This window comes from Rosa rugosa, chromosome 2 (genome assembly GCF_958449725.1).
Source record: "Rosa rugosa chromosome 2, drRosRugo1.1, whole genome shotgun sequence".
NCBI lineage: Eukaryota > Viridiplantae > Streptophyta > Magnoliopsida > Rosales > Rosaceae > Rosa > Rosa rugosa.
In genome coordinates this window covers 61,222,723-61,245,170 of record NC_084821.1, presented here as the reverse complement: position 1 = coordinate 61,245,170, position 22,448 = coordinate 61,222,723, and the positions used below count along the sequence as shown (strand labels likewise).

At 38.3% G+C, this 22,448-nt stretch overlaps 2 protein-coding genes and 1 long non-coding RNA gene across 5 annotated transcripts; 1 reads left to right on the top strand and 2 right to left on the bottom strand.

The window, feature by feature from the left end:
- The first annotated feature begins 9,830 nt into the window (after positions 1 to 9,830).
- Positions 9,831 to 15,200, top strand: LOC133732729 (primase homolog protein-like). Its single transcript, XM_062160314.1, has 13 exons — positions 9,831 to 10,184; positions 10,265 to 10,401; positions 10,546 to 10,601; positions 10,694 to 10,745; positions 10,855 to 10,962; positions 11,516 to 11,611; positions 12,324 to 12,404; positions 12,520 to 12,585; positions 12,672 to 12,785; positions 13,864 to 13,911; positions 13,981 to 14,066; positions 14,528 to 14,588; positions 14,847 to 15,200. Exons 1-13 carry the CDS (start codon positions 10,025 to 10,027, stop codon positions 14,937 to 14,939), a joined length of 1,158 nt encoding a protein of 385 aa, XP_062016298.1. The 5' UTR covers positions 9,831 to 10,024; the 3' UTR covers positions 14,940 to 15,200.
- Positions 15,201 to 16,251: 1,051 nt separating this feature from the next.
- LOC133733024 (disease resistance protein RPM1-like) lies at positions 16,252 to 19,044 on the bottom strand. Its single transcript, XM_062160632.1, has one exon. It carries the CDS (start codon positions 19,024 to 19,026, stop codon positions 16,270 to 16,272), a length of 2,757 nt encoding a protein of 918 aa, XP_062016616.1. The 5' UTR covers positions 19,027 to 19,044; the 3' UTR covers positions 16,252 to 16,269.
- A 1,629-nt stretch (positions 19,045 to 20,673) lies between these two features.
- Positions 20,674 to 22,448, bottom strand: LOC133734069 (uncharacterized). Of its 3 annotated transcripts, none has more exons than XR_009858034.1 (4): positions 22,296 to 22,448; positions 22,146 to 22,212; positions 21,481 to 21,558; positions 20,674 to 20,966 (listed from the first exon to the last, which is right to left on the bottom strand). It is a non-coding gene; the product is annotated as an uncharacterized LOC133734069 (long non-coding RNA). The 3 variants fall into 3 exon arrangements; XR_009858032.1 differs by having other exon boundaries at positions 21,481 to 21,550; XR_009858033.1 differs by having other exon boundaries at positions 21,481 to 21,550; positions 22,300 to 22,448.

The following is a 22,448-nucleotide window of genomic DNA, read 5'->3' as shown; positions in this document are numbered from 1 at the left end:
AATTGGAAAACAAACTGGATTATATCAAGGAACTTCCAAAAACGGAAGAAGAAAAGCTAACAAGTGTTAGTAGAAAAATCAATGAACAGCAAAAAACGCTGGATTCTATGAAAAATATACTGAAGGACAAGAAAGTGCCTACAGTAAAAACAAAGAAAGCTAATGGATTCAAACCATTAGAAAGACCAGAAAAGAATAATGGGAAAATGCTCGTTTACCCAATTTTAGGCTAAAAATTGCCCACTTGCTCCACCAACTGTTTTTTAACCCCATTTACCCAAAACACTCTAAGGGATTATTTCCCCTTTACCCAATTAATTCTTTTTTCTTTTTTTTTTGAGACTTTTTTGCCCTCTCCTTCTTTCTCACTTAGAGAGAGAAGTCACCCTCCACCTTGCTGTGCTCCGGTGACCAGTGGCCGGCGCGGTCTCCGGCGACCGGACTCCGGCGAAAGGTGACCGGATTCCGGCGACCGATGACCAGATTCCGGGAACCAGTAACCGAAATCCGGCGACCGATGACCGGAATCCGGCTATTATTGCCCCCCAGTAATCATATTACTGCCCCCCAGTAATCATATTATTGCCTCTCAAAAATCATATTATTGCTGTCCAGTGAATTGTATGAACTCCCAAAACCAAAATGAATACACTACAGGCACAATTGATCAATTTATAATCATATTATTGGCTCCCAATAATCATATTATTGCCCCCCAATACAAAGTCCAATGTCTCTACTGTCTCCCAATAGACCACCAAAAATGCACCATTTTGTATGATTCACAGATAATTTGACTTTAATACACAGAAAACAACAGGTAACTTATCAATACACCACACTATAGTGATCCCTGTCCCTCATTTCAAAGTCTACTGGGGGCCAATAATGTGTCTACTGCCTCATCTTCGTTACCAACAGACCCAACGTTTTGCTCATTATCCATAACCATCTCCACAACACCGTTCTTCAATTCGTCTTCGGTGACCTTCGACTCCGCCACATCGTTTCTAGGCTCGTCGTCGCTCATTACATCCACCACATCGCTCACCGGAAGCTCATTCTCAGCCTTCCTGGCCCGGGTCCGGCCAAACGAACAGGTGACCTCCGCCTGAGCCAAATCAAGGTCAATTCGTGCTTCAGCCCCGGTCGTTCACCGGCGGGAAGCTCTACATGCAGAATGACCTCAACATGTCCGCCGCGACCTCGACTTGCTGCTCAGATCTGGCATCCTCCACCAGTCAAACGCCACCTCCACCGTCTCGCCCCTCGCCGCCGCAAACGATGAGTCGCGCAATCACCGTCGAGGCCTCATCAGCGACCCAGAAAACACCTCCTCTGTTTCGGTCTTCATCGGCGCCTTCTCCGGCGACGCAGAACCACTCGATTGGCACCTCCTCCATTTGCCGCTACTTCTGGAAATATTACGCCATGCCGGAGTCGAGAGAGAGAGAGAGAGAGAGAGAGAGAGAGAGGGACACGTCTGAGAGGAAGAGAGAATATGATAGGAGAGTAATTTTTTAATTAAAATAAGGGTATTACTGTCAAATACTGTTAGATTGAGTAAATGGGGTTAAAAAACTCTAGGTGGAGTAAGTGGACAATTTTTAGGCTAAAATTGGGTAAGTGGTCACGGCCCCAAAGAATAATGTTCCAAACATGATTTTTCTGGAACCATCAACTAGTATTCGGTATGAAAATCTGAAAGAAACTCGAGATGTCAAAATGATGAGCATCTTCGGGAAAAAGAAAGGATTACAACTCCTAAATGCTGAAGAGTTCGAATACAATGAAATCGAACACGAGGTAAAAAACTCCTCAATTCCAAAGCTAGATTTTAAACAAATCTACAAAAGGGGAACATTTGACCTGATGGATAGCCATCATTTCAAACTACTGGAATTTACAACCCCCTCTACAACAGGAGAAACAAATTTACTACTAATCACTCATGCAGAAGTTGCCAGAGCAAGAACAAAAAATTATCAATTTATGCACACTGGAGCAGTCCAAGTTGGCATAAAACTTCTTGCCCGAGAAGGCATAAATTGTTCAGTTCTATGTGTTCTACAAGACAATAGACTGACAGATTTTCAAGCTAGTCTGTTGGGAACCCTTGAAGCATCTTTATGCAATCAAGTGACATATTTCAACTGCTTTCCAAATTTCTCAACCAGCTTGAAAGATGCAGCTCACTGTCTAAGACTGAGAGTCAAGACAGATGGCATATCTATGAAAAACGATATGCAAGAACTCGCAATAGTATACATGATATACTATAAGCTGATGAGTACCACAGTAGAACCTAAGACAAGAATATCAAATATTCCAGGTCTTACTACAGGGTTCCTCACCAGTCAGAAGAACCATTCACAACAGATTCACAAGGTTACTTCGAATGAAGTAACTTTTCCTATTGAATGGAAATTATCTGGTCCGAAAAAACCAGCAGAAAATGCCAAAGCGGCAATTTATGAAAGTAGAAAGACTGGAGATATCAGTCTCAAATTCGACGATCACAGAAAAAGTGAAACCTGTCCTGAAAATATCAAGATAAACAACAATCTTCTTAGAAGAAGCTACAGCACTAGAGAAGCTAGTAGCAGTGGTACCAAATTCTCTGTTGAAGAACCAACAGAACCTATCACTGAAGAAGAATTAGAAGCTGATCGATCTGAACAGACCAGTTAATATGCTTAGAGCACAAAAGCTCTATGATCTCTATGATGAAGCAGAATCCTGTGAAAACCCTGAACGATAAGAAAAACTAATCGAAGAAATGAAAAAATTCAAACCAGGAAAGGAAAGAAAACTCCTTCCCTATCAAGATGTTGAAATGGAAGAAGGAGATAGCTCCAAAACTTTCATCATACGAGAAAAGGGAAAACTGAAACTCCCTATACAGAAAGCCCCTACGGGAAAAAATGGAGAAAGAAATTCTCAAAGATTTGTCCCAGAGGACAAAATACCCAGAGTACCAATTTCCAATTATGGTATCTGGCTAGATCTAGACAAAGCTCTAGATAAGAGAAAAACTCTTGATCAATGGGTAGACAGCCTGATGATGGCCTCTGCTCTTACCCTTGGAAAATTCGAAGCACCAGATCTTCAGATGTACTTTGAAACTACTCTCACCGGAGTAGCAAAAAAGTATTACTTCTCTTTCAAAGAGACTGCCAGAGGAAAAGAATGGCTGGAAGAAATCAAAACTTCGAAATCTCCGTATGATTTTGCAATACCTCTGTACGATCAGTTCTGTAGAGATCTCTCAAATCTGAGTGAAAAGGCTAAAGAAACGGCCAAATCAAATATCTATACTCTCAAAATTTGTGACATGAGATATTTTGAAGAATACTTGAATGAATTTCAAGAATAATACTGTACGATTGGTGAACTAGAGAATACTGATCTAGTCAACCTGTTGCACAGGAAACTCCCTGAACCATGGAGAACAGCTGTGAGAGAAAGCATAGCTGAAAAACCAATTGAAAGATTTTCAGTTGGAGGAATTGCCGACAGAATCAGGCAATTACTGAAAGAATAATGCAAAGCCAATCTTAGAGCAAAGATGGCTAAGAAACAACTCAAAGGAGTTGAGAATTTCTGTTATGGAATATTGGATATGCCAACCAACTGGGGATGTCATGAATCCAAGTTCCACAGAAAAAGAAAAGAAAAATATTACTCGAAAAGATTCAAAAAGAGTAATAAGAAAAGAGATTGGAAATTCAAGAAAAGTTCCAATTTTAAGAAACAACAAGATGAAGATCCTAAAAAGAAATTCTTCAAGAAAAAGAAGAATCACCAAGTCAATCATAAACAACAGAGCAAGAAAGCTTGCAGATGTTGGTTATGTAAAGCTAAAGGGCACTATGCCAATGAATGCCCGGAAAAGGGTAAACGATCTACTAAAGCTCTCTTTGAAGAATATGAGCATATAGTAGAAACAACAAACATGAAGGGCTACGAAATAGCCTATTCTGATGATGAAGAAGACGACAGGTCAGTTTACTCTGCCTGGTCTGACGAAGAAGAATCATCTGACTCTGAGACAGATTCTGAAGTAGAGTACTTAGAATCTAGACAGATGAATGTCCTAAAAGTCAAAAACTGGGAAGAAAGTAAGACAGAATCATTAATGTCTTCTTATCAGGTGAACCCTGGTACATTCGTTTGTGACTACTGCCTATGTCACGAAAAGAATGGTCTCCCTATGTTTTGTGAAGAGTCAAAAAAGACTTATCACAAAGAATGCTTCATAGCTGAAGCAAGAAGAAAAACCAAGCATGGCCTTATCAGCCAATTGGTTGAAAAAGAATATGAAGAATATTTCTCTGAGCAAAAAGAGAAAGAAGTAGAAACTTTGTTCCAAGAAATCATAGAACCATCTTCCTCAAAAATAAAGGAAGAAGAAATCGATGAAGAAAAAATCGATGAAAATATTGAACTGGTTGAACCACCAGAAATTGTTCCAAAAGAATGCAAACCATTCATACCACAGGAACAAGCTCAAGAAAATGAGCTTTAACAATCGAAAGTCATCTCTACTAGTAGATACAACAACTACATAGAGATTGGACTCAAATTCCTTGATCACAAGAAATATCATCTACATGCATTTGTAGATAATGGATCAGGATTCACTATTACAAAGAGATTTGCAATTCCATAAGAACTCTGGAAAGAAGAAAAGAAAAGAACTGCTACTGGTGTCACGTTTGACGGAAGTCACCTCACCATGAACAAAGTAGCAAAAAATGTTCGTATCACTATTGGTGGAGGAACATTTATCATCCACAATGTTTGGCAATCTGAAGGCCAAGGATCTGATTTCTTGTTGGGAAATGATTTTATTCTCCAACAGAGATTCATCCAGGATGAAGAAGCAATAGGCTTCAGAAAATGAGAACGGGTGTTCTGGGCAGACAGGCTTACACAAGCCAAAAGTGTAGTAGGTCCAAACTTTACTACACAATATCAGAGATCGCAACAGAATAGTGGTGATCTTACCCCCTACAAACCTAAATTCGAACCCATACTCCAAATCAAACAACAAGAAGAATTACTTGTTGAAGAATCTTCTGAAGAAGAAGAAGAAACTAGCAAAGATGAAGAAGCTAGTTTTCTCCATGAACATAACCTCAAGCACTTTCAGAATAAGCTTGAGTCTCAGAAAATTCCTACTCTTGAAAAAATCAAGAAACTACTCGAACTGAATATCGATGTAGATCCTCAAAAATTTTGGGAAAAAGACCCAGTGGTTTGTGAATTAAGATTACATGACATGAATGCTATCTGTCATGTCAAAGCCATTCCTCAATACAAAGAGGAAGATCAAAAAGAATTCAGAAAAGATATTGAAGATCTCCTGAATAAGAGATTAATTCAACCATCCACTAGCCCTCATCATGCTCCAGCATTCTACGTGAGAAACCACGCACAAAACCTCAGAGGAAAAGCTAGAATGGTGATTGACTACAGAGATGTCAACAAGAAGATTGTCAAAGACGGTTATCAAATTGTTCAAGTAAGAGTACTGATCAATCAACTCAGAGGAGCTAAAGTCTTTTCAAAATTCGATGCAAAGTCGGGTTTTTGGCAAGTCAAGATGCATCCTGAGAGTATTCCTCTCACTGCATTTGGAACACCACAAGGTCATTACGAATGGTTGGTAATGCCTTTTGGTCTAAAGCAAGCCCCCTCAATCTTCCAAAGAAAGATGGACAACATCTTCAAGCATGTGGCTGAATTCTGCGTCGTCTATATTGATGACATCCTTGTCTTCTCCAAAAACAGAGAAGAACACATGAAACACCTCTACGAGGTTGTAAAGATGATACTTCAGCATGGAATTATCCTAGGTGAAAAGAAAATTTTCTTTATCCTCGATGAAGTTGATTTCCTAGGAATAAACATCAAGAATGGAGTAATAAAACTCAAACCTCACATCCTTGAGAAGATCTGGAAGTTCCCAGATAGAATTCCTTATGCTAAGAGTCTAGAGAGATTCTTTGGAGTCATTAATTATGGGAGAGATTTCATTTCCAAAATCTTAGGACTAACAACAATGTTATCTCCTAAAACAAGTTCCAAGAGAAAATGGAACTTCACAGAAGATGATGAAAAAATTGTGAAGCAAATAAAAAATCTCTGCAAAAATCTCCCTCCTCTACAACAACCAGAGGAAAATGATGAAATTATCCTCCAAATAGATGCGAGTGATAATTACTGGTCTGGTGTAGTTCTGGCAAAAACGCCAAAAACTAACATCGAAAAGATCTGCAAATTTTGTAGCGGCAAGTTCAGCCCTGCAGAACTAAATTATCCCACAGGGGAAAAACAAATCTTGGCTGTCAAGAAAACAATTTTAAATTCTCCAGCTTTTCTTGGAAAACCCTTTACTGTACGCACCGATTGTGCTAGAGTAAAGAACTTAAAAAATTTTAAACTTGATAAAGCTGCTGATAGAGGAAGATTAGCAAACTGGCAATTATTTCTTAACCAATATGATTATAATGTTGAATTAATTGCAGGAAACAAGAATTATCTTCCAGACGCCTTAACCAGAGAAATGGCCATGTTCAGCCAAAAAGATGACGACGAAGGTCGCAATCCCAGAAGCAGAAGATCTGGGAAAGAACATGAAACAGCTGAGGATCCCAAAGAAAAAAATCCTCAAAAGGTTCCTGCTAAGTCCCAAAGGACTAGCCACAACTGATCAATCCCAGGGTAAAGGATTGGCTAGCCTGTCTCAAACGGCAGACGGTAAAGGCTCATCAAGACCGTTGATGGCTGTTTCTTTGCCAACAAGCAAACCAACTCCAACTGGAGTTATAAATGTTTTTAATTATGAATTAAGAACCTTTGCTGATCCTGTGTTCAGAACTGGCAGGAGGCTAACCAGAAGGCAATCTTAGATAACCTCTTATTTGCTTTTCAGGAAAGAAACAGTGGTATCATGTTCCCAGCTTTGTTCGCTTTAGCTGAGGAACTCCATGAAAATGCTAGACTGCAGCATGAAGAAGTTCAGTAGAGTGCTGTTCGAAGTGAAAAAATTCACTATCTGGAAGATCCAGAAAGTGCTAGAATTCCTATCATAACATTAAAAGAAACAGATTGGTTTGAATTCCATAATCTGATAGGAAGTCACAATTCTGAGGACTGTATTCCTCCAACCCTCTTCATTGTTGCAGGACCTTAAGTTGGAAGATACAGAGTTAATGTTCAGAGTGAACATCCTCAAGAACACAAGCTTTGGCTTGTTGAAAACGGTTTTTTCCATAATCTATGGACCAAAACAAATGATGATCTCAAAGGCCTGCCCCCTATCATCGTCAACACAGTCAAAAATGTCAGAAAAAATGACTGTACTCTTCGACTGAAGTTCAGATCTACTCCACCAGAATGGATTCACAGAACAAACGGTGAAGTTGAATATATTTCTCCTTATCATTATGTGAGAATTATTCAAAAAAGATATCTTCAGCCCGCCTGTGTTAGATAAAATGGCCAGCCAAATTCAAGTATTCTATGGATGAAGGCCATGTCTCTAGAATACATTAAGAAGATCATCCAAGAAGATACAAGAAACACTTTCCTGGCAGCAAGAGAAAAAACAATAATCACTGCCTATGATCATCCTGAAGCAATCAGCAGTGACCTCTTCATATCTCTCACGAGGAAAGAGATAGACTCGACACTGACATGCTTACAGTGGGTTGAAAAGCTTGAAAATGACAACCACTACAAGATGTATGTAGATACAGATGTCGAGGAAAATGCAACTACTGCCATAATGGCCAGGATGGACAGCAACTCCTTTGTCCTCGACCACAACTCAGAAACGGACGAGAACATGTGAAGCAGCAGGTGTCGAAAGCACCGAAAAGTACTTTTGAACTCTTCCCAAAAGCTGCTTTTGCTTTTCAGAAAAGAACAAGGTGAAAAACATTTTCACCTAAGGGAATCTGCTTTTTGCCAACCGACCTCCATCATCAGGAGCACTCACGAAATCATAAATTCACGGAGTTGTTCTGTACATTTTGTTGTTTTGAATTCCAGTTTGAGTTCCTCTCCCTATATAAGGAGCTTTAGGTTTCATTTGTAAGGCATCGAAAAATCCTCCTCAGATAAAAAACTTCCACCACCCTAAATAGTTTGAAAACTTGAGCAGAAGAGTCTTCTCTTAAGAAAGAGGAATGCTATAGTAGCAGTGTGATCTTTCTTTCCTGTCTAGTGTGAAGTGTGCTTTCATTACAAGTAAGTACTGTAATCATTCTCATGGATAGCTAAACAGATTTTTAGCTGTTTACCTGAGAATGAGGCTCTGAATTCTTAGCTTGTAATTATGTTTAACTAAATAATTTCAGATTGCTCATCCACTTCGTCCAGTACTTTAAATTTTTAGTTTATGTTATTTATATATGTGTTTGGCCTTATTCATGTACTACCTTAAGTCTAGATTTTTAGTTTCTAAGGAAGATTTACCTCAGCTTAAGATAGAAACAAGCAGCAGTGATTCCGCCTGTTAAAGTAACCGTTAGGCAGGGAGCCGTTAGGTGAAAAATGTAGGCATGTTGAAGGCTAGTTTTGTTTTTCTCAAGAGTTTGAACAGGTTTTTCTAAGAAAATGTGAATTTTGGACCCAAAAGTCAGCATAGGATATATTAGGCACTACTTTAGAAATGACTACCCTTATAAGTCTTCTCCCCTAAAGTTTGTGTAAATGGGCAAAATACAAAGTTGATGGATTGATTGGGCAAAATACCATGAAGTTTTGGGCAAACGGGCACAACCCCTTTATTTTAATACAGACACATACGTTATGTGGGCCAATATCTATGAAAATCGATTTTACTCTAACGAATTGTGGAACTTGTCTATTTGTTCCTTCCTATAGTGATCAACATGGATTTTTTGTACACAAAAATCTATATGTCGATAATGCCCCATCTAATGCTAGTTACTTACTAACGATAGTGTTTTTGGGCAATAAATAGTGATTAGTCCTTTATCGTTGCCAAAATTTTCTCATAAAAAATTACAATAAAAAGAGACAGCTGTTAAAGGAAAAACACATTATGTGCCTTCGTCAATTCGTCAAAGTAATTGACGAAGAGTGAATTAGAGAATTAGCGATTACAGCTCAATCATTTATTATTGTCATTATTGTAATTGCTATTACCATTATAATCCTCATCCTATATAAATGGACTATCTAATAAAATGAGTAGACCAATTCTCTCCATTTTTATTTTTACAACACAATTTTATCGATAAATAATTCATCGCGCAAAGCCTCTCATAAAAAAATAAGAAAAACAACGACTCACTTTTGTCGACCAAGTACCCATTGGCAAAATACTTACTTATCTGCTTGCTTTCACATAAAACGTTTGATCGCTTAAAGCATCTAAAGCATATTGTGCGACATAAGTCCCGGCAAAAGTTCTCTTTTGCTAATTTTTCTTTTCTTTCCTATTTAGATAATTACATTTAAAAAAAAAAACCCCAATTAATGTATTTCTTTTCTCGCTGTATGCAAGCTATTTTTCTTTGATCGAAAATAGTCTCATAGTCTCCCTCTTTAATAGACTTCTGCGTCAAAACTCAAAAGACTTCATGGATTCAGGCACAATAGTTAACAGTAGTGATCGTTGCTACTATGTCACTAATCTTTATAGTCTAGTTTTGTAATCAAATCTAATTTCTTATGTTCACTGAATTTTTATTTTTATGTTTTGTAAAAGATAGAGCTGGCTTGACTCTGCAACTTTTGGATATATAAAAACCCAACTCCTACTAACCAGAAGTGTCCAAATTTTTTCTGAATAAATTCTCTTCCTTCTTATGGCAAACGAAAAAGATAAAAGATTAAAAAAAAATCTCATCTGGTACACACATGGGGATAGAAACGCTTTGTTTCTTGCAGCTTGAAGCTGGAACCCATAAACCTCCAAAACCCATAACCAGAAACCAATTCTCTTCCTTGTTTCAAAAGAAAGAAACAAACCCAGAACCCAACAATGCTCACCAGTCTCTCAAGTATCTGCCTTTATCGTCCTCTCCGAACTGCACTCTTCTTCTCCACCCACAACTTGCTAAGCAGTCCCATATCATCCAATACTTCACTCCATATTTGTTATTGCTCTTCCTCTAGTTCCACCCAGGTCCAAATTGCACCAGGTTCACTTTTGCCCCTGTCACAGCCTCATCTAATGCCTTTTTGTTCCAATATATGACTTGGGCTGTTGTTGTTTTTGAAGCTAATGTGGAGCAGAATGAGGAGCAGAGCATTGGTGTGCCTAAAGTTGATGTCTTGAAGCAGAAATTGGAGCTTCTTGGGATAATCTGTGATAGTTCTTGTGTGCCTGGGCACTATAGTAATCTACTTTGTCCCAAGGTATTGTCTTTTAAGACTCAAGTATGATTATGTTGTGTATTTGGATTAGTATTCTGTAATACTGTTAGAAATAGTTATGTTGGTTCCATATGGATATTCATACATAATGGCATTTGAATATTTTCCATGGTTTCGCTTAAACAGTGCAATGGTGGGCAGTCACTGGAGAGGAGCTTGTCTCTTTACATTGTCCAAAAAGGGTATAATGCCGATTCTTCTAGCCTTTTTATATCTGATACTATGTAATTCCAACAAGTGGGTTGTAATTGGTTTTGTGATTCTAATGCCATAGGGATTTAGCAAGGTGGAGGTGTTTTCGAACCGATTGTAATTGGGCTGACAAGGTAACACAATATGACTATGTACTTGTGTTTTTATATACCAACCATTTCAAGAATTTAGAAGTCATGACACAGGAGACAAGGTGCTTATACTGACTTACCAATGTTTTAGGTGTTTTTAGAAGGCAAGGCAGGACACAATGAGGTGAAGAAGAAAGAATTCCAGCCATTTAGGCAAATGACAGAGGAAGGCCTCAGGCTAGTACCAATAGGAGAAAAGGTACTTGAACTGACCTAACAATTTGTGTTGATGCGTGTTCAAGCTGGCATTTGAAAGATGCATAATTCAATTTGCCTGTTCAGATACATATTAGAGTTATTCTGAAGGCTAGTCCTTTTCTGTCATACAATAGTGATTTTGTCGGACTTTTGTGATTAACAAATTAAGGGTTTCATTTGGATAAGACATGTCTAGAGTTTTTAGAATTTTATGCAGTTTGGTCAGCAGACATAGCACAGTATTGTCTTCATCATTGGGTTTCTATGGTTTCCTGCTGTAAACATATGCCTAAACATGGAGAACCACATGATTTTAATTACTTCAAAGACATGCAATGATTCAATGTCCTTGTGTCTAGACAATTGAAGAATTGTCTCAGTCCTAAAGTTTGAGTTGATATAAGATACACTTTGTGTCCAAATAACAGTTTATAATCTTTTATTTACTTTTCCTCAACAAGTTCTCTCTGCTTCTGTATCTTGCTCAAATTCCATATTTGTATTATCTTTGACATGTTATTTTCTAAGATAAATAAACTCTTTCATTGTTTCAGGTAACGGCTTACTTCAATGAGAGGAAGATATCTGAGGAAACTCTGCGGAGAAATGCTGTAATGCAACTCTCTAATGATGTGCAACGCTCTAAGGAGGTACCCTGAACTTATCAATTGCTGGAATTACTATATCACTTTTGATGAGCGACTCTGAATAAGAAACTCTGTTAATTATTTACCAAGATTTGTGCACACGGGAGCATCAATGAAACTATTTGTCCATGCAACCCTGGATAGTTATATATTTTTTTAGGTTGTCAGAAACTTTTCCCTGATGTCTTTCACTTCATGGCGTTCAGTCATTGATTTTTTTAATCAACTGCGAGTTAGCAACTTACTATGTTCTTGCCAAGCTTGGCATTTCCTTCCAAGAGAAACCAATTCCCATAAAACCCTGATTCAGGAACATTGGCAAAAGATTGTTAAGTCCACTTCTCTAACCAGTATATATTCTTGACCATTACTTAATTAAGATTTTTTCTTCCAACAAAATAATAATCTAAAGATTCTAAATTGCACCCACTCAGAACTCTTCTCTTAATTTGTTTTGTTTGTAGCACAAATCATATAATCTATATTCGGGATACAGAGGAAATATCTGATTTTGTTTTAATTTCTTTGAGGGAATAAGAGAATATGGTTTTGCTATCCATGGTTTTATTATTATTATCAACAGAATAACCCTGTTCATTTTTGGAAGCTTTTATATTTTCCAGTTCAAGCACTAACCAATGCAACACATATTTACTTCAGCTTTCAAGAACTTCATCATTGAGAGGTTGGTCTTAAAACTGCTGAAATTTTGCAGGATGTCATTGCATTTACTTATAGACACAATGGACTACTTGTCGGTTGCAAGTATCGGACCCTAGAAAAAAGATTTTGGACGGTAAAAGCACCTAAATTTTCCTGGAATTTTGGATTATAGAATATATTGCTATGAACTGAGTGAAATATAAATGCCTTCTAATTGGAAATGTTCAATTTCTGTTATTGATATTCAGGAGAGGGGTTCAGATAAGATATTATATGGAATTGATGATATAAATGGTGCAGCTGAAATTATCATTGTGAGTTCAAGTTCCCCTTATTTGTGCTGGTTTTCTTCTCTCTCCCCCTCCCCACCTTAGTTCTGTGATTCATATGCTGCTCATAGGTTGAAGGTGAAATAGATAAGCTTTCTATGGAGGAAGCTGGATTCTGCAATTGTGTGAGTGCTCCTGGGGGTGGAGCAGGAAAGAATTCTCCTATATTGCCATCTATGGAAAAGGTGTGGGTTAACTACTCTAGAGCCTGCTTGTAGGCTAGAGATTTTTTGTTTTGTTTTTTTTTTTTTTTGCTTTGGTTATTTCAAGTGGGGAATTTAACATGGTAGATGGAACTGCCTTGTACCTGTAACAAGTGAATGACATACCCCAAGTGAACTGCTGAACAACTAGAACTTTGATAATAAACTGTGTTTCTATGTCGAATCTGTGGAAAAGAAAGAAAAAAATGTGGATGATTTTTTTCCTCACCAAATAGTTGAATAGGTTTATATGCATAGACTACTTGCATGTGCATGACCTGCTATGGCATTCATGAGATGTTCATAATGTTCATATTTTCTTGAATTGGAATACCGTATGGGACCGGATGTAAACTTGGTATTCAATTTTGAGCCATCAATTTCATCTACAGCAGTTTAGATTTCAATTGTGAAAGTCAGACTTCGGCAATAATGTAATGCAAGTAGGCAACATACTAAGAAAGGACTCATAATATGTTAGCTTCTGATTGTATACATATATTGCCTTATATTAAATATCTTATAGAACAATCAGATAGTAATATGTGCTTGCACTGAGTCTGTTTCCACTTTTGTAATGTTTTTAGGAGCTTAACATGTAATCTGAGGATTGAAGTTGGCAATTGGAATGATTCTGGTGTGGCATGATTGCAACCTCTGTTTTGTAATTAAAGCTACTAATTAAGAACAGCATAGTATGCACTGCATGCTTCGATTCCACAGGACGATAGGAGCTTTCAACATTAAAAGAGAAAGGCCTTGTCTAAAAGATAGTTTTTCTGTCCTACCTTCAAGTTAGGTTGTGTAGGGCAAGTTACTAATAAACTTTCTTATGATCAGGGAAAGAAAGATAATTTTTCTGTCCTACCTTCAAGTTAGTTTGTGTAGTGCAAGTCACTAGTAAACTTTCTTATGATCAGGGAAAGAAATAAATTAACAGTTATCACCCTCTTTTTCCTCATACAAGCTTTGCTTTTCATAATGGGATTTGTTAACATTCTTTCAAATGTCACATGCTTATTTACATATTCCTCTCTGCATGCATATTTTCCGGATTTAGGACACTACATTTCAGTACCTGTGGAATTGCAAACAGGAGTTGGATAAGGTATGTAAACTGTTATATGTCATTCAAATAAAATTCCTATGAACTGTTGTTTTACACGCTACCTGTTAGGTTTCTCGGATTATCCTGGCAACTGACAATGATGCAACAGGCCAAGCTTTGGCCAGAGCACTAGCACGCCGCCTCGGGACAAACAGGTTAAGCAGCTTTCTGTAATGTGTTGTATTTGATAAATCCATCAATCTGAATGCACCCCAATATTTCTGTATGCAACTTGTTAGAAGAATGGTTTTTATATTCATTTTAAATTATTGATTGGAACCCAAAACTTCCATGGCACTGAACTGAAATTGTATGAAGTGCATGTCGTTAGGTGATCAGATCAGAACAATTCACTCTTGCTTACTGTAATAGTGCTACGGAATGCGAGTTTCTAGACCACTGGATTAATTGTTAAAATTCATGACATCCGCTGAATGCAAACAATTTTCTCGGTTTCTTGATGTTCATTTCTGTACAGCCACACCATTGTAGATGTGCTTCATGAAATGCTTACTCTGGTATTCCTTGAAATAAATAGCAAAGGGGTTTATGCTGTATTAACCATGGATGATATATATGTGTCCACTTATTTCTTTTTACTTTTGTTGGCTGTCAGATGTTGGCAAGTAAGCTGGCCAAAGAAAGACGAATTCAGCTGTTTCAAAGATGCTAATGAGGTTTTCTGCTTTCACTCTTTTTTTGTACTCCTACTCAATTGCTCTTACTACTGTTGCATTTTATCTCAAAATATCAGGATTTCTTTGTGGTTCACTAAATGTGGTTTCTTTTTGAATCCTTTTCTGTTCACAAGGAAGAAGAATTTGTTTGGTGTTACCAAATAATGTCTATGTATTTGCTTTCACAATCTGGAAAAGCAATGATTTTCTTATGATCCTTGGCATGCCTTGGACCTAATGTTTGGATTGCGGTTGCAGGTTCTCAAATATATGGGACCTGATGCTTTGAGAAAGGTAATTGAAAGTGCAGAACCATATCAGCTATGCATCTCAGAGACTGAGACAAAGTAGTATAAAGTTCAAACTTCAGATCAGGTATATGCACAGATAGAAACACTGGCTCGTAGCACTCAAAGTGAACTTGAAGGCTGTAAAGTTTTTCCTAGATTTGACTTGTGGGATCCCTTTGATTTAATTGAAGAGAAGGATAGAAAAGGTTAACAATCATTGCTTAGTTTGTATAGGAAGGAACTTGCTTTACAGAATTTACCAGATTCTGGGAAATAGATTAAAGTTATGGGACTCAACACCCAAATCATTTTGGAAATGAAACTCTTAGCCCTGGAAATCTGAATTAAGTCTCATTTTGGATTTGCTTAATTAACAAATCAAAAGTTTCGATTTTGTGAAAACCCTACCAATCAAAAATTGGATTAATTAGGTCCTAATTAATCAGGTTGAACCTAACCTGTCACATTCTCTCATCTTTTCTATCTCATAGTATTCCTAGAACTATTTGTTTTCTAAATCACTGTTTAAAGACAATATATTCAAATCGAATTTGAGATTGTAGTTATTCAATATATTGTATCAAGCAAGGGAACTAGAATAAAATTTACTTTGGTAAGAAGGTAGGAGTGTGGAGGAGCAAAACTCAACTCTTAAGCAATCCTAATTAATCTAATTGGGAAATCGTGACATGAAAGTAGAGACAATATTGTTGATTGACCGAGATGTTAATGCTCATAGTCTGGAAAGAGTCTGGGTTTGCGGAGCGATTTCCGTGCGTGATGAAGCAGATGGACAGCCCGATGAATAGATGATGCAGAGTTGCTCTTCTTGAGGGAGATGAGGTCGAGGTTGCATGCTATGCTAATGCTGGCTAATTTTGATGCTTGTCCAGGAAGAGTGCAGATGTTGCCGTCACCTAAACCACTTGATGTGAAGTGGTTTGGATTCAGAACGGAGGATTTTGCATAGTGTAATGCAATAAGGGATAATGGCCAGAGATCACTTGAAGGATGAACGTGTCCAAACGAATCCGGCCGGTATTGCTTGACGAGGTGAATCAAATGCTAACCACCGGGATGAAGGTAGAATCTTATGCTACGTTAGCTCTAGGGTCATCCTTCTTGTATATACGAGATTTATTTACCACTCAAACTCCAGGGTAAGGATTGGCCATGAGCTATAGTTTTTGGAAAAATGTCTCTCAACAATCGCTGCATACCAGAGAAAAAACAATGCGGTTAATCACTCTTTCATTGCATATATTCTTGGGCTCGGGGACACATTTAGTTTTCAAGGTTTCTTGTATAATATGAGAAAATGTTAAATGTATCATGCACGTATGTATAAGAAACTAATTACCTTGCAGGAGAAAGAAATGCAGATGCTAGGGCTAGGCTAAGTTTTCGAAGACCAAGTTGGATGATTGTTCGAAAACATGTATAATCTCAGGAATGTGTTGTACCTTAAAGCGATCCTCACCTCCTTTCCGAATGGGCTGTATAACTTCAATGGGAACATCTGCCAGGCCCAAAGATTGTAGATTAGAAAGGTATTCAAGGCCCTGTGGCACTGCCTGCAGTTCCATGCAGTGGTCAACCCTTAAGATCTGGAGATTTGGCATCACCCCTTTTTCTATAGTTATCTTTTTCACCGAGGCAAATTTCAACAACTGCAACCTCTCCAGCTTTACAAATCCTCTGCTGAAACACAACTCTTCCCCAACATATGCATTACAAAGAGAGAGCGTTGTCAGATTGGGCAGTGCTTCAATTTGAGGCAGTAAATCGTCTTCAAGTCTAGACCAACGTAGAACCAGAGCTGTGAGGCTATGCAGTGAAGAAAACCAAGGTATTACGTTTTGTAGTCTGCCAAACAAAAAAAGCGTTTGAAGGTGCGGAAGAGCTGGACATTGTGCTTTCACCGGAAGAATTTCCTCTTCATCACTTGCTATTAAAACCATAGATTGCAGCGGAGTCAACTTCTTAATTGAGACCCAAAGGTCAATCTCATCTCTTTCTTTCACATTCGAGATGCCGATGCTCCTAAGTTGAGTCATGTTGCCGATAAGTCTAATAGTGTCCCCTTCTGATTCAATAATTGATAAACATTGCAATTTCTGCAACTTACAAATATTTGGTGGCGCTCTTGTCCCCCTTACAAGTCTGAAGTCCAGATACTTTCCACTGTAGCGAAACATAATTAGATGGCGCAGGTTTAGCAACTTTGCAATTCCTTGCGGAAGTGACTCTATCTTAGTACGCCTCAGGTTTAGAAATTGAAGGTTGCGGAGACGCCCTATGGACTCTGGAAGTTTCTCGATTAAAGTGCCCATCAGATTTAAGTATCTCAAGTTGAACAAGTAAACAACTGCACCTGGCAGTTTATCAATTTGGACATGCTCCAAGTCTAGAGTCCTCAACAATTTGAAATGAGAAACCAGTGTATTTGAGAAAGTCAATGAGGACATGTCAGTGGCAAAGACAAGAAGAGAACGAATGTTTGACATACCCGGGCATGGTTTAATTTCTCCTTCCATTTTGTGAATTGACAAGCGACGGCTTGAGATGTCTTCCATTACTTCTCTCCCCTCGTATACAAGTCCAAACTTTTCTTTCTCGGATGTCGACAAAGCAAGCTCTCGCATCAGATCATGCATCTTAACTTTTTTTGGCCTTCCTGTTCCATTTCTTTTAACAACTTCTAACATGCTACGGAAGCAGAGTTGCCAAAGATAGCCATCTGCAACCTGTTCGGGTGTGACACCTTTCACATTTTCAACAAATCCTTCAGCTATCCACAATCTAATAAGCCGTTTTCTCTTAACTGAAAAATCTTCTGGGAAAAGAGAGCAATAGAGGAAGCAATGTTTCAATTGAGATGGCAAATCATTGAAACTCAGCAACAAGATGTTTTTCACAGGGTCTAGCAATGAATTGTTATCTAGATGCCAGTTTAAGCTGTTGCAGACTTGTTGCCATTGATCCACGGACTTCTTGGAAGACATAAGACCACCTAAAGCTACGACAGCCAAAGGAAGGCCTTCACACTTTTCCGCGAGTTTCTGAGCTAATGGCACAAGATCAGGTGGACAAGTTTTGTGCTGATTAGTTGAGAATGCTTTCTTGCTGAAGAGCTCCCAAGCCTCATTATTTTGCAGGGGCCGAATATGGTGAACATAGTTTTCAACTCCAAAAGAGTTGGATGCTACTTCTTCATTTCGAGTTGTCAGGACTATTCGACTTCCAAGTTGTCTATCTTGAAGTGATACCTTTATTTCTCTCCAAACTCTTATCTCCCACACGTCATCTAGAACAACAAGGTACTTTTTAGACCCCAAGTAGTTCGTCAGTAACTCTAGCAATTCTCTGTGGCTCATCGCATTCAAATTTTCAGGGAAACCTTCCTTTCTTGATTTGTGGAGTTCCATAATCAAGCTTCGAAGCAAGTCTACCACAGCATAAGTTTGGGAGACGGTAATCCACGCACAACAATCGAAATGTCTCTTTACCCTTTCGTTGGTGAAGGTCTTGGCAACCAGAGTTGTCTTTCCAGAACCTCCCATCCCAACCACAGAGATAACAGTTTGGTGTTGCACTTCATCCATCAACCACCCCACTAGTATTTGCTTCTGGCCTTCAATCCCAACCAGTTCCTCTTCCATAATGAAAAAAGAAGAGTCGGCTTGGTTCTGCACCCATTTGTGAATATCTTCAGAAGTACTTGTTCCTCCTACATGGCCAACATCGTACCTTTGATTCCTCTCAGAAATGTCTTTGATCTTTTCAGTGATTTTTTTTAACCTCTGTGTAGTTTTCCGTCTAAACCAAAGAGTTTTTGGAATGCAAATGGTCATGTGTAGCCTCCTTGATAGTACTCTTCTCCCACTTTGCTTCTCATACATGTGATACATGAATTCATCAATTATATCTTCAACACCATAGGCTAAGTCTCTGATGCTTGCAACCCACAATTTCTCTCCTTCAGTTTTTGCTTTGTTGGCCTCTGCATCCTCCAGGAAAGCTTTCATGCTTAGAAGCTCCAGCTTAATCTTGTCAACTTCATCACGAACACCAGCTATTGTTGTTCCTTCGTTCTCAAGAATTGTCACAAGTTTTCCAATTAAGAGATCCGTTGCAGAAAAGGCCATGGTAGCCTTCTGCCAGTATAGTCGATCTCTCTGTAAAGAAGAGAGCAGGTTCAACAACAATTTATAAAATCCAAAACTAAACAAGTAATGGTAACAAGTATTTGCATGAAGCTGTAAACTAACACTGAAATAAATTGGCTTTGCTTTTTAAAGAATGATAGGTGTTGAACTACGTACTAGGTGTGGATTGATCTTGCTGATTAAGATGTGAAATCTCACAGAAGAACTACAGTGACCTGTTTGAATTCAATGAAGAACTGGATTCGATCTAACAGCAACAACTGAATCTCTCTCTCTCTCTCTCTCTAGTAATCAACTCAAGAAGACTTCAGGCACAGCTTTTGCTATAATGTAGTTTTCTATGATACATATTGATCATCATAGTAGAGAAAGTCAGAACCAATACTGTTGACGCGTAATTGTCCATGAGTCAAGCTCTCTTCTATATTGCTCAGAAACAATTTATTAAGTAATAATTCATGACGCTGGAGGCCGGCATACATTAGGTAGAGGGAGTAGTTGGCATTTCATATTAGTCTCGATGAGAAGGATATTGGATTGATTTAATGAGGTTTGAAACATGCAGATTTTGCCCTAGACTGAAACATATAGACCACGAGATCAGTTATAACTTTCCTACTCGATGGCTAACCCATCAATTTCACCACGTTTCAATCCAAATTCACTTTGTGATCCTATTTAATTGAATATGAATAACAAGACAAAACTGAATATATGAAATCTCTCGTAAGCTATATCATATATGCTTCTTACGTGCTTTGTGATTACTATATTTGGAATCGAACTTTGCATCTGAATTTTGCTTTTGATTATTTGATTAAAAATAGTTATGAATTTTACACAAGTGCAAGAAGTGATTCCATGGTTAGTGACACAACCATGGAAGCAAAGACAAATAGAAAAGGAAACACAAAGAAGGAACTTGACGGAGAGTGTATTACGGTGCTAGGGTTTTCTCTCTGCTAGGGCTGGGCATAACCGAATGCAAAATGGTTTTCCGACCATTTCGAACTGAAAAATATGGGTCGGTTTCCGAACCAAATTAAGAAAGAAAAAACCCAAAATTGTCGAATAGAAACCGACTGTATGCAGGTCGAAATCGGTGTTGGACTTTTTTTCCAACCGTTTGAAAACCGACCTGACTGATTTTCCTAATATATATATAATATAATATATATTATATTACGTGTCAATAGTTGATTGGTTTGATTTTTCTTTTCTGCTAGGGTTTCCGGAGTTTTCTCAACCATCTTCATCTCTCAGCATCCCTCATTCTTGCACCATGGACGTTGATCATGTCACCGCTCGTCTAGCAGCAGCATTGGCGATCTCTAAAGATGGTCGAACATTGTTCGGTCCGGTTGGTGCTGCTGTTTTGTCCACCCACCACTTCACGGTGGGGAAACTCCTCTCTGTTACGGTCAAGCGCCGTGTCAATCCCAAGACCTTCTTGTAACACCCCGATTTGCACCTCACCAAATCAAAGTCATTATAGTGTCGCGAACTCTTAGAACCCAAGCTAAGATATTCTTAACTTAGATCCTAAAAGCCGCCAGGCAAAAGAAATAAAATTTGGATACTTCGGTAGTTAAATTACCAAATTTTAGCTAGCGGAAGAACTTCAAATGAGGTTAAAATGTTAAAAGTTCTAATAAAACGAGCACCAATCATTCAAAACCGGAAACAACAATACACGAATATTTGTCCGGTTCATAGTCGAAAGTCCAAGATTTCAGAAGAGATACAATTTACGCACAATTCAGAACTCTTCAAATGAGTTATGCAAAACTAGGGAAAATCGGGAACCTGTCACACGGAACAAACTCCGACAATGACACAATTTAAGGAATTAAGTGACCAAGCCACGCTCAACGTTCGTCCAGCTGTCCCGTCTCCGTACACAGTACCTGCATCCACAACTATTGTAGGGGTGAGCTTTCGTCCTCGCTGCTCATTAAGACTATACCCAGCTAGGTTTGAAAACTAACTTAAACATAGGTGCCGGCGAGTAGTGAAAATCATTTATAAGAAAAATTTTCTTTATAAAATATAACACTAGTGCACCAAGATCCGAAAGACAAACCTGATGGCCGGTCCCATAGACCAACTACACAACCTTACCTCATATCAAGTAATCACCAGGTAAGCGTAGCGAGAGCGTCCGCTACCTAGCTACACACACGTACTGAGTCCGTCATTACGATCGGAATACCCGGACGACTGGCGTAACTAACCCTCCGGAGGTTAAGGGGATCAAACCCAAGGAAGTCAATGCCACCCTTCGCTCTCAAGCCATCACAACATACTCATTTGCTAGCATAGTTAGGTCACTTAGGTGCACTAACATATCTTTCAATTTGAAATAAAAACTACTCATACATACACATTAGAAAATAGAAAACCGCTAACTGAGGCAAATCCAGAGTTCCCTACCTAGAATATTGCAGCTTTGACTCCATTTGCTTTCCTAGGCCAACACCACCACGTTTCATGTTTTGGGTAACTGGAGTCCTAGTCCGATAGAACTAGAGTGTTAGCACTTCTGACCAATAACTCTTATCGAAAGGCAACCAATTCCATTAGATCAATGTCAAGAAAGTACATCAGTTTTCTCGTTGGGTGTAGTTCTTCCAATTACTATGGACACCCAAATATTGACTATTTAAGATAACTTCCTTTTGATCAACAAGAAGATAAAACATATGTCGGTACATATGTATCTCCTCATACTAGACCACTTTGGACACCATTTTCTTTCTTTATATTATCAAAAGCAGCTTATGCCCAGCAAACCATTTACTTAAATCTGTCCTTTCTCTTTATTACTCAATACCCAAATATGTTTCAAACTCAAGCTTTACAATTAATCCAAACACCCAACTCACCTTAACGACATAAATTTCAAACCCAGCACCTTCATTGTATTTTGACAACCATTACTAGAATGAATCCATTTCCAATACATAATTCAAGTTTATACTTTTATAACTACACTTGATACCAATATCACAGTGCATACTCTTTTCCTCTCTCTCAACTCACTGTTCTTTCCTCATGTTGTTGTTGTTTAATACAACATATATATAATACTTACTCACCTTGTCTAGTTATCAGAGGGAGATTTTCCTCATGTGCACGACCTTGGCTATTCCAACCTCCAGCTTTCTTGAAAAAGAAACATAGGCCAACGTCATAATTTACTTCCATACATATTCAAAACCCAAATAATCAAGGACAGAACCATTTACCTACAGTTTTCAAATTTGAGAAGTCGCGACGTCGAGACGTCGAGACGATCCTAGCGCCAGTGGTTCGCCGTCTATAAATGGCCGGACGGAGGAGATATTGTCGGGTCTTCGTCGCGGGTCTAAGAAATGGGTCACCAATTCTCTGAAAATCTG

Coding starts and splice junctions, on each gene's coding strand:
- LOC133732729 (XM_062160314.1), top strand. CDS start 10,025: ATGCTCACCAGTCTCTCAAGTATCTGCCTTTATCGTCCTCTCCGAACT. Junction 10,602..10,693: donor CTTTACATTGTCCAAAAAGG/GTATAATGCCGA, acceptor CTAATGCCATAG/GGATTTAGCAAGGTGGAGGT. Junction 12,405..12,519: donor TAGAAAAAAGATTTTGGACG/GTAAAAGCACCT, acceptor ATTGATATTCAG/GAGAGGGGTTCAGATAAGAT.
- LOC133733024 (XM_062160632.1), bottom strand. CDS start 19,026: ATGGCCTTTTCTGCAACGGATCTCTTAATTGGAAAACTTGTGACAATT.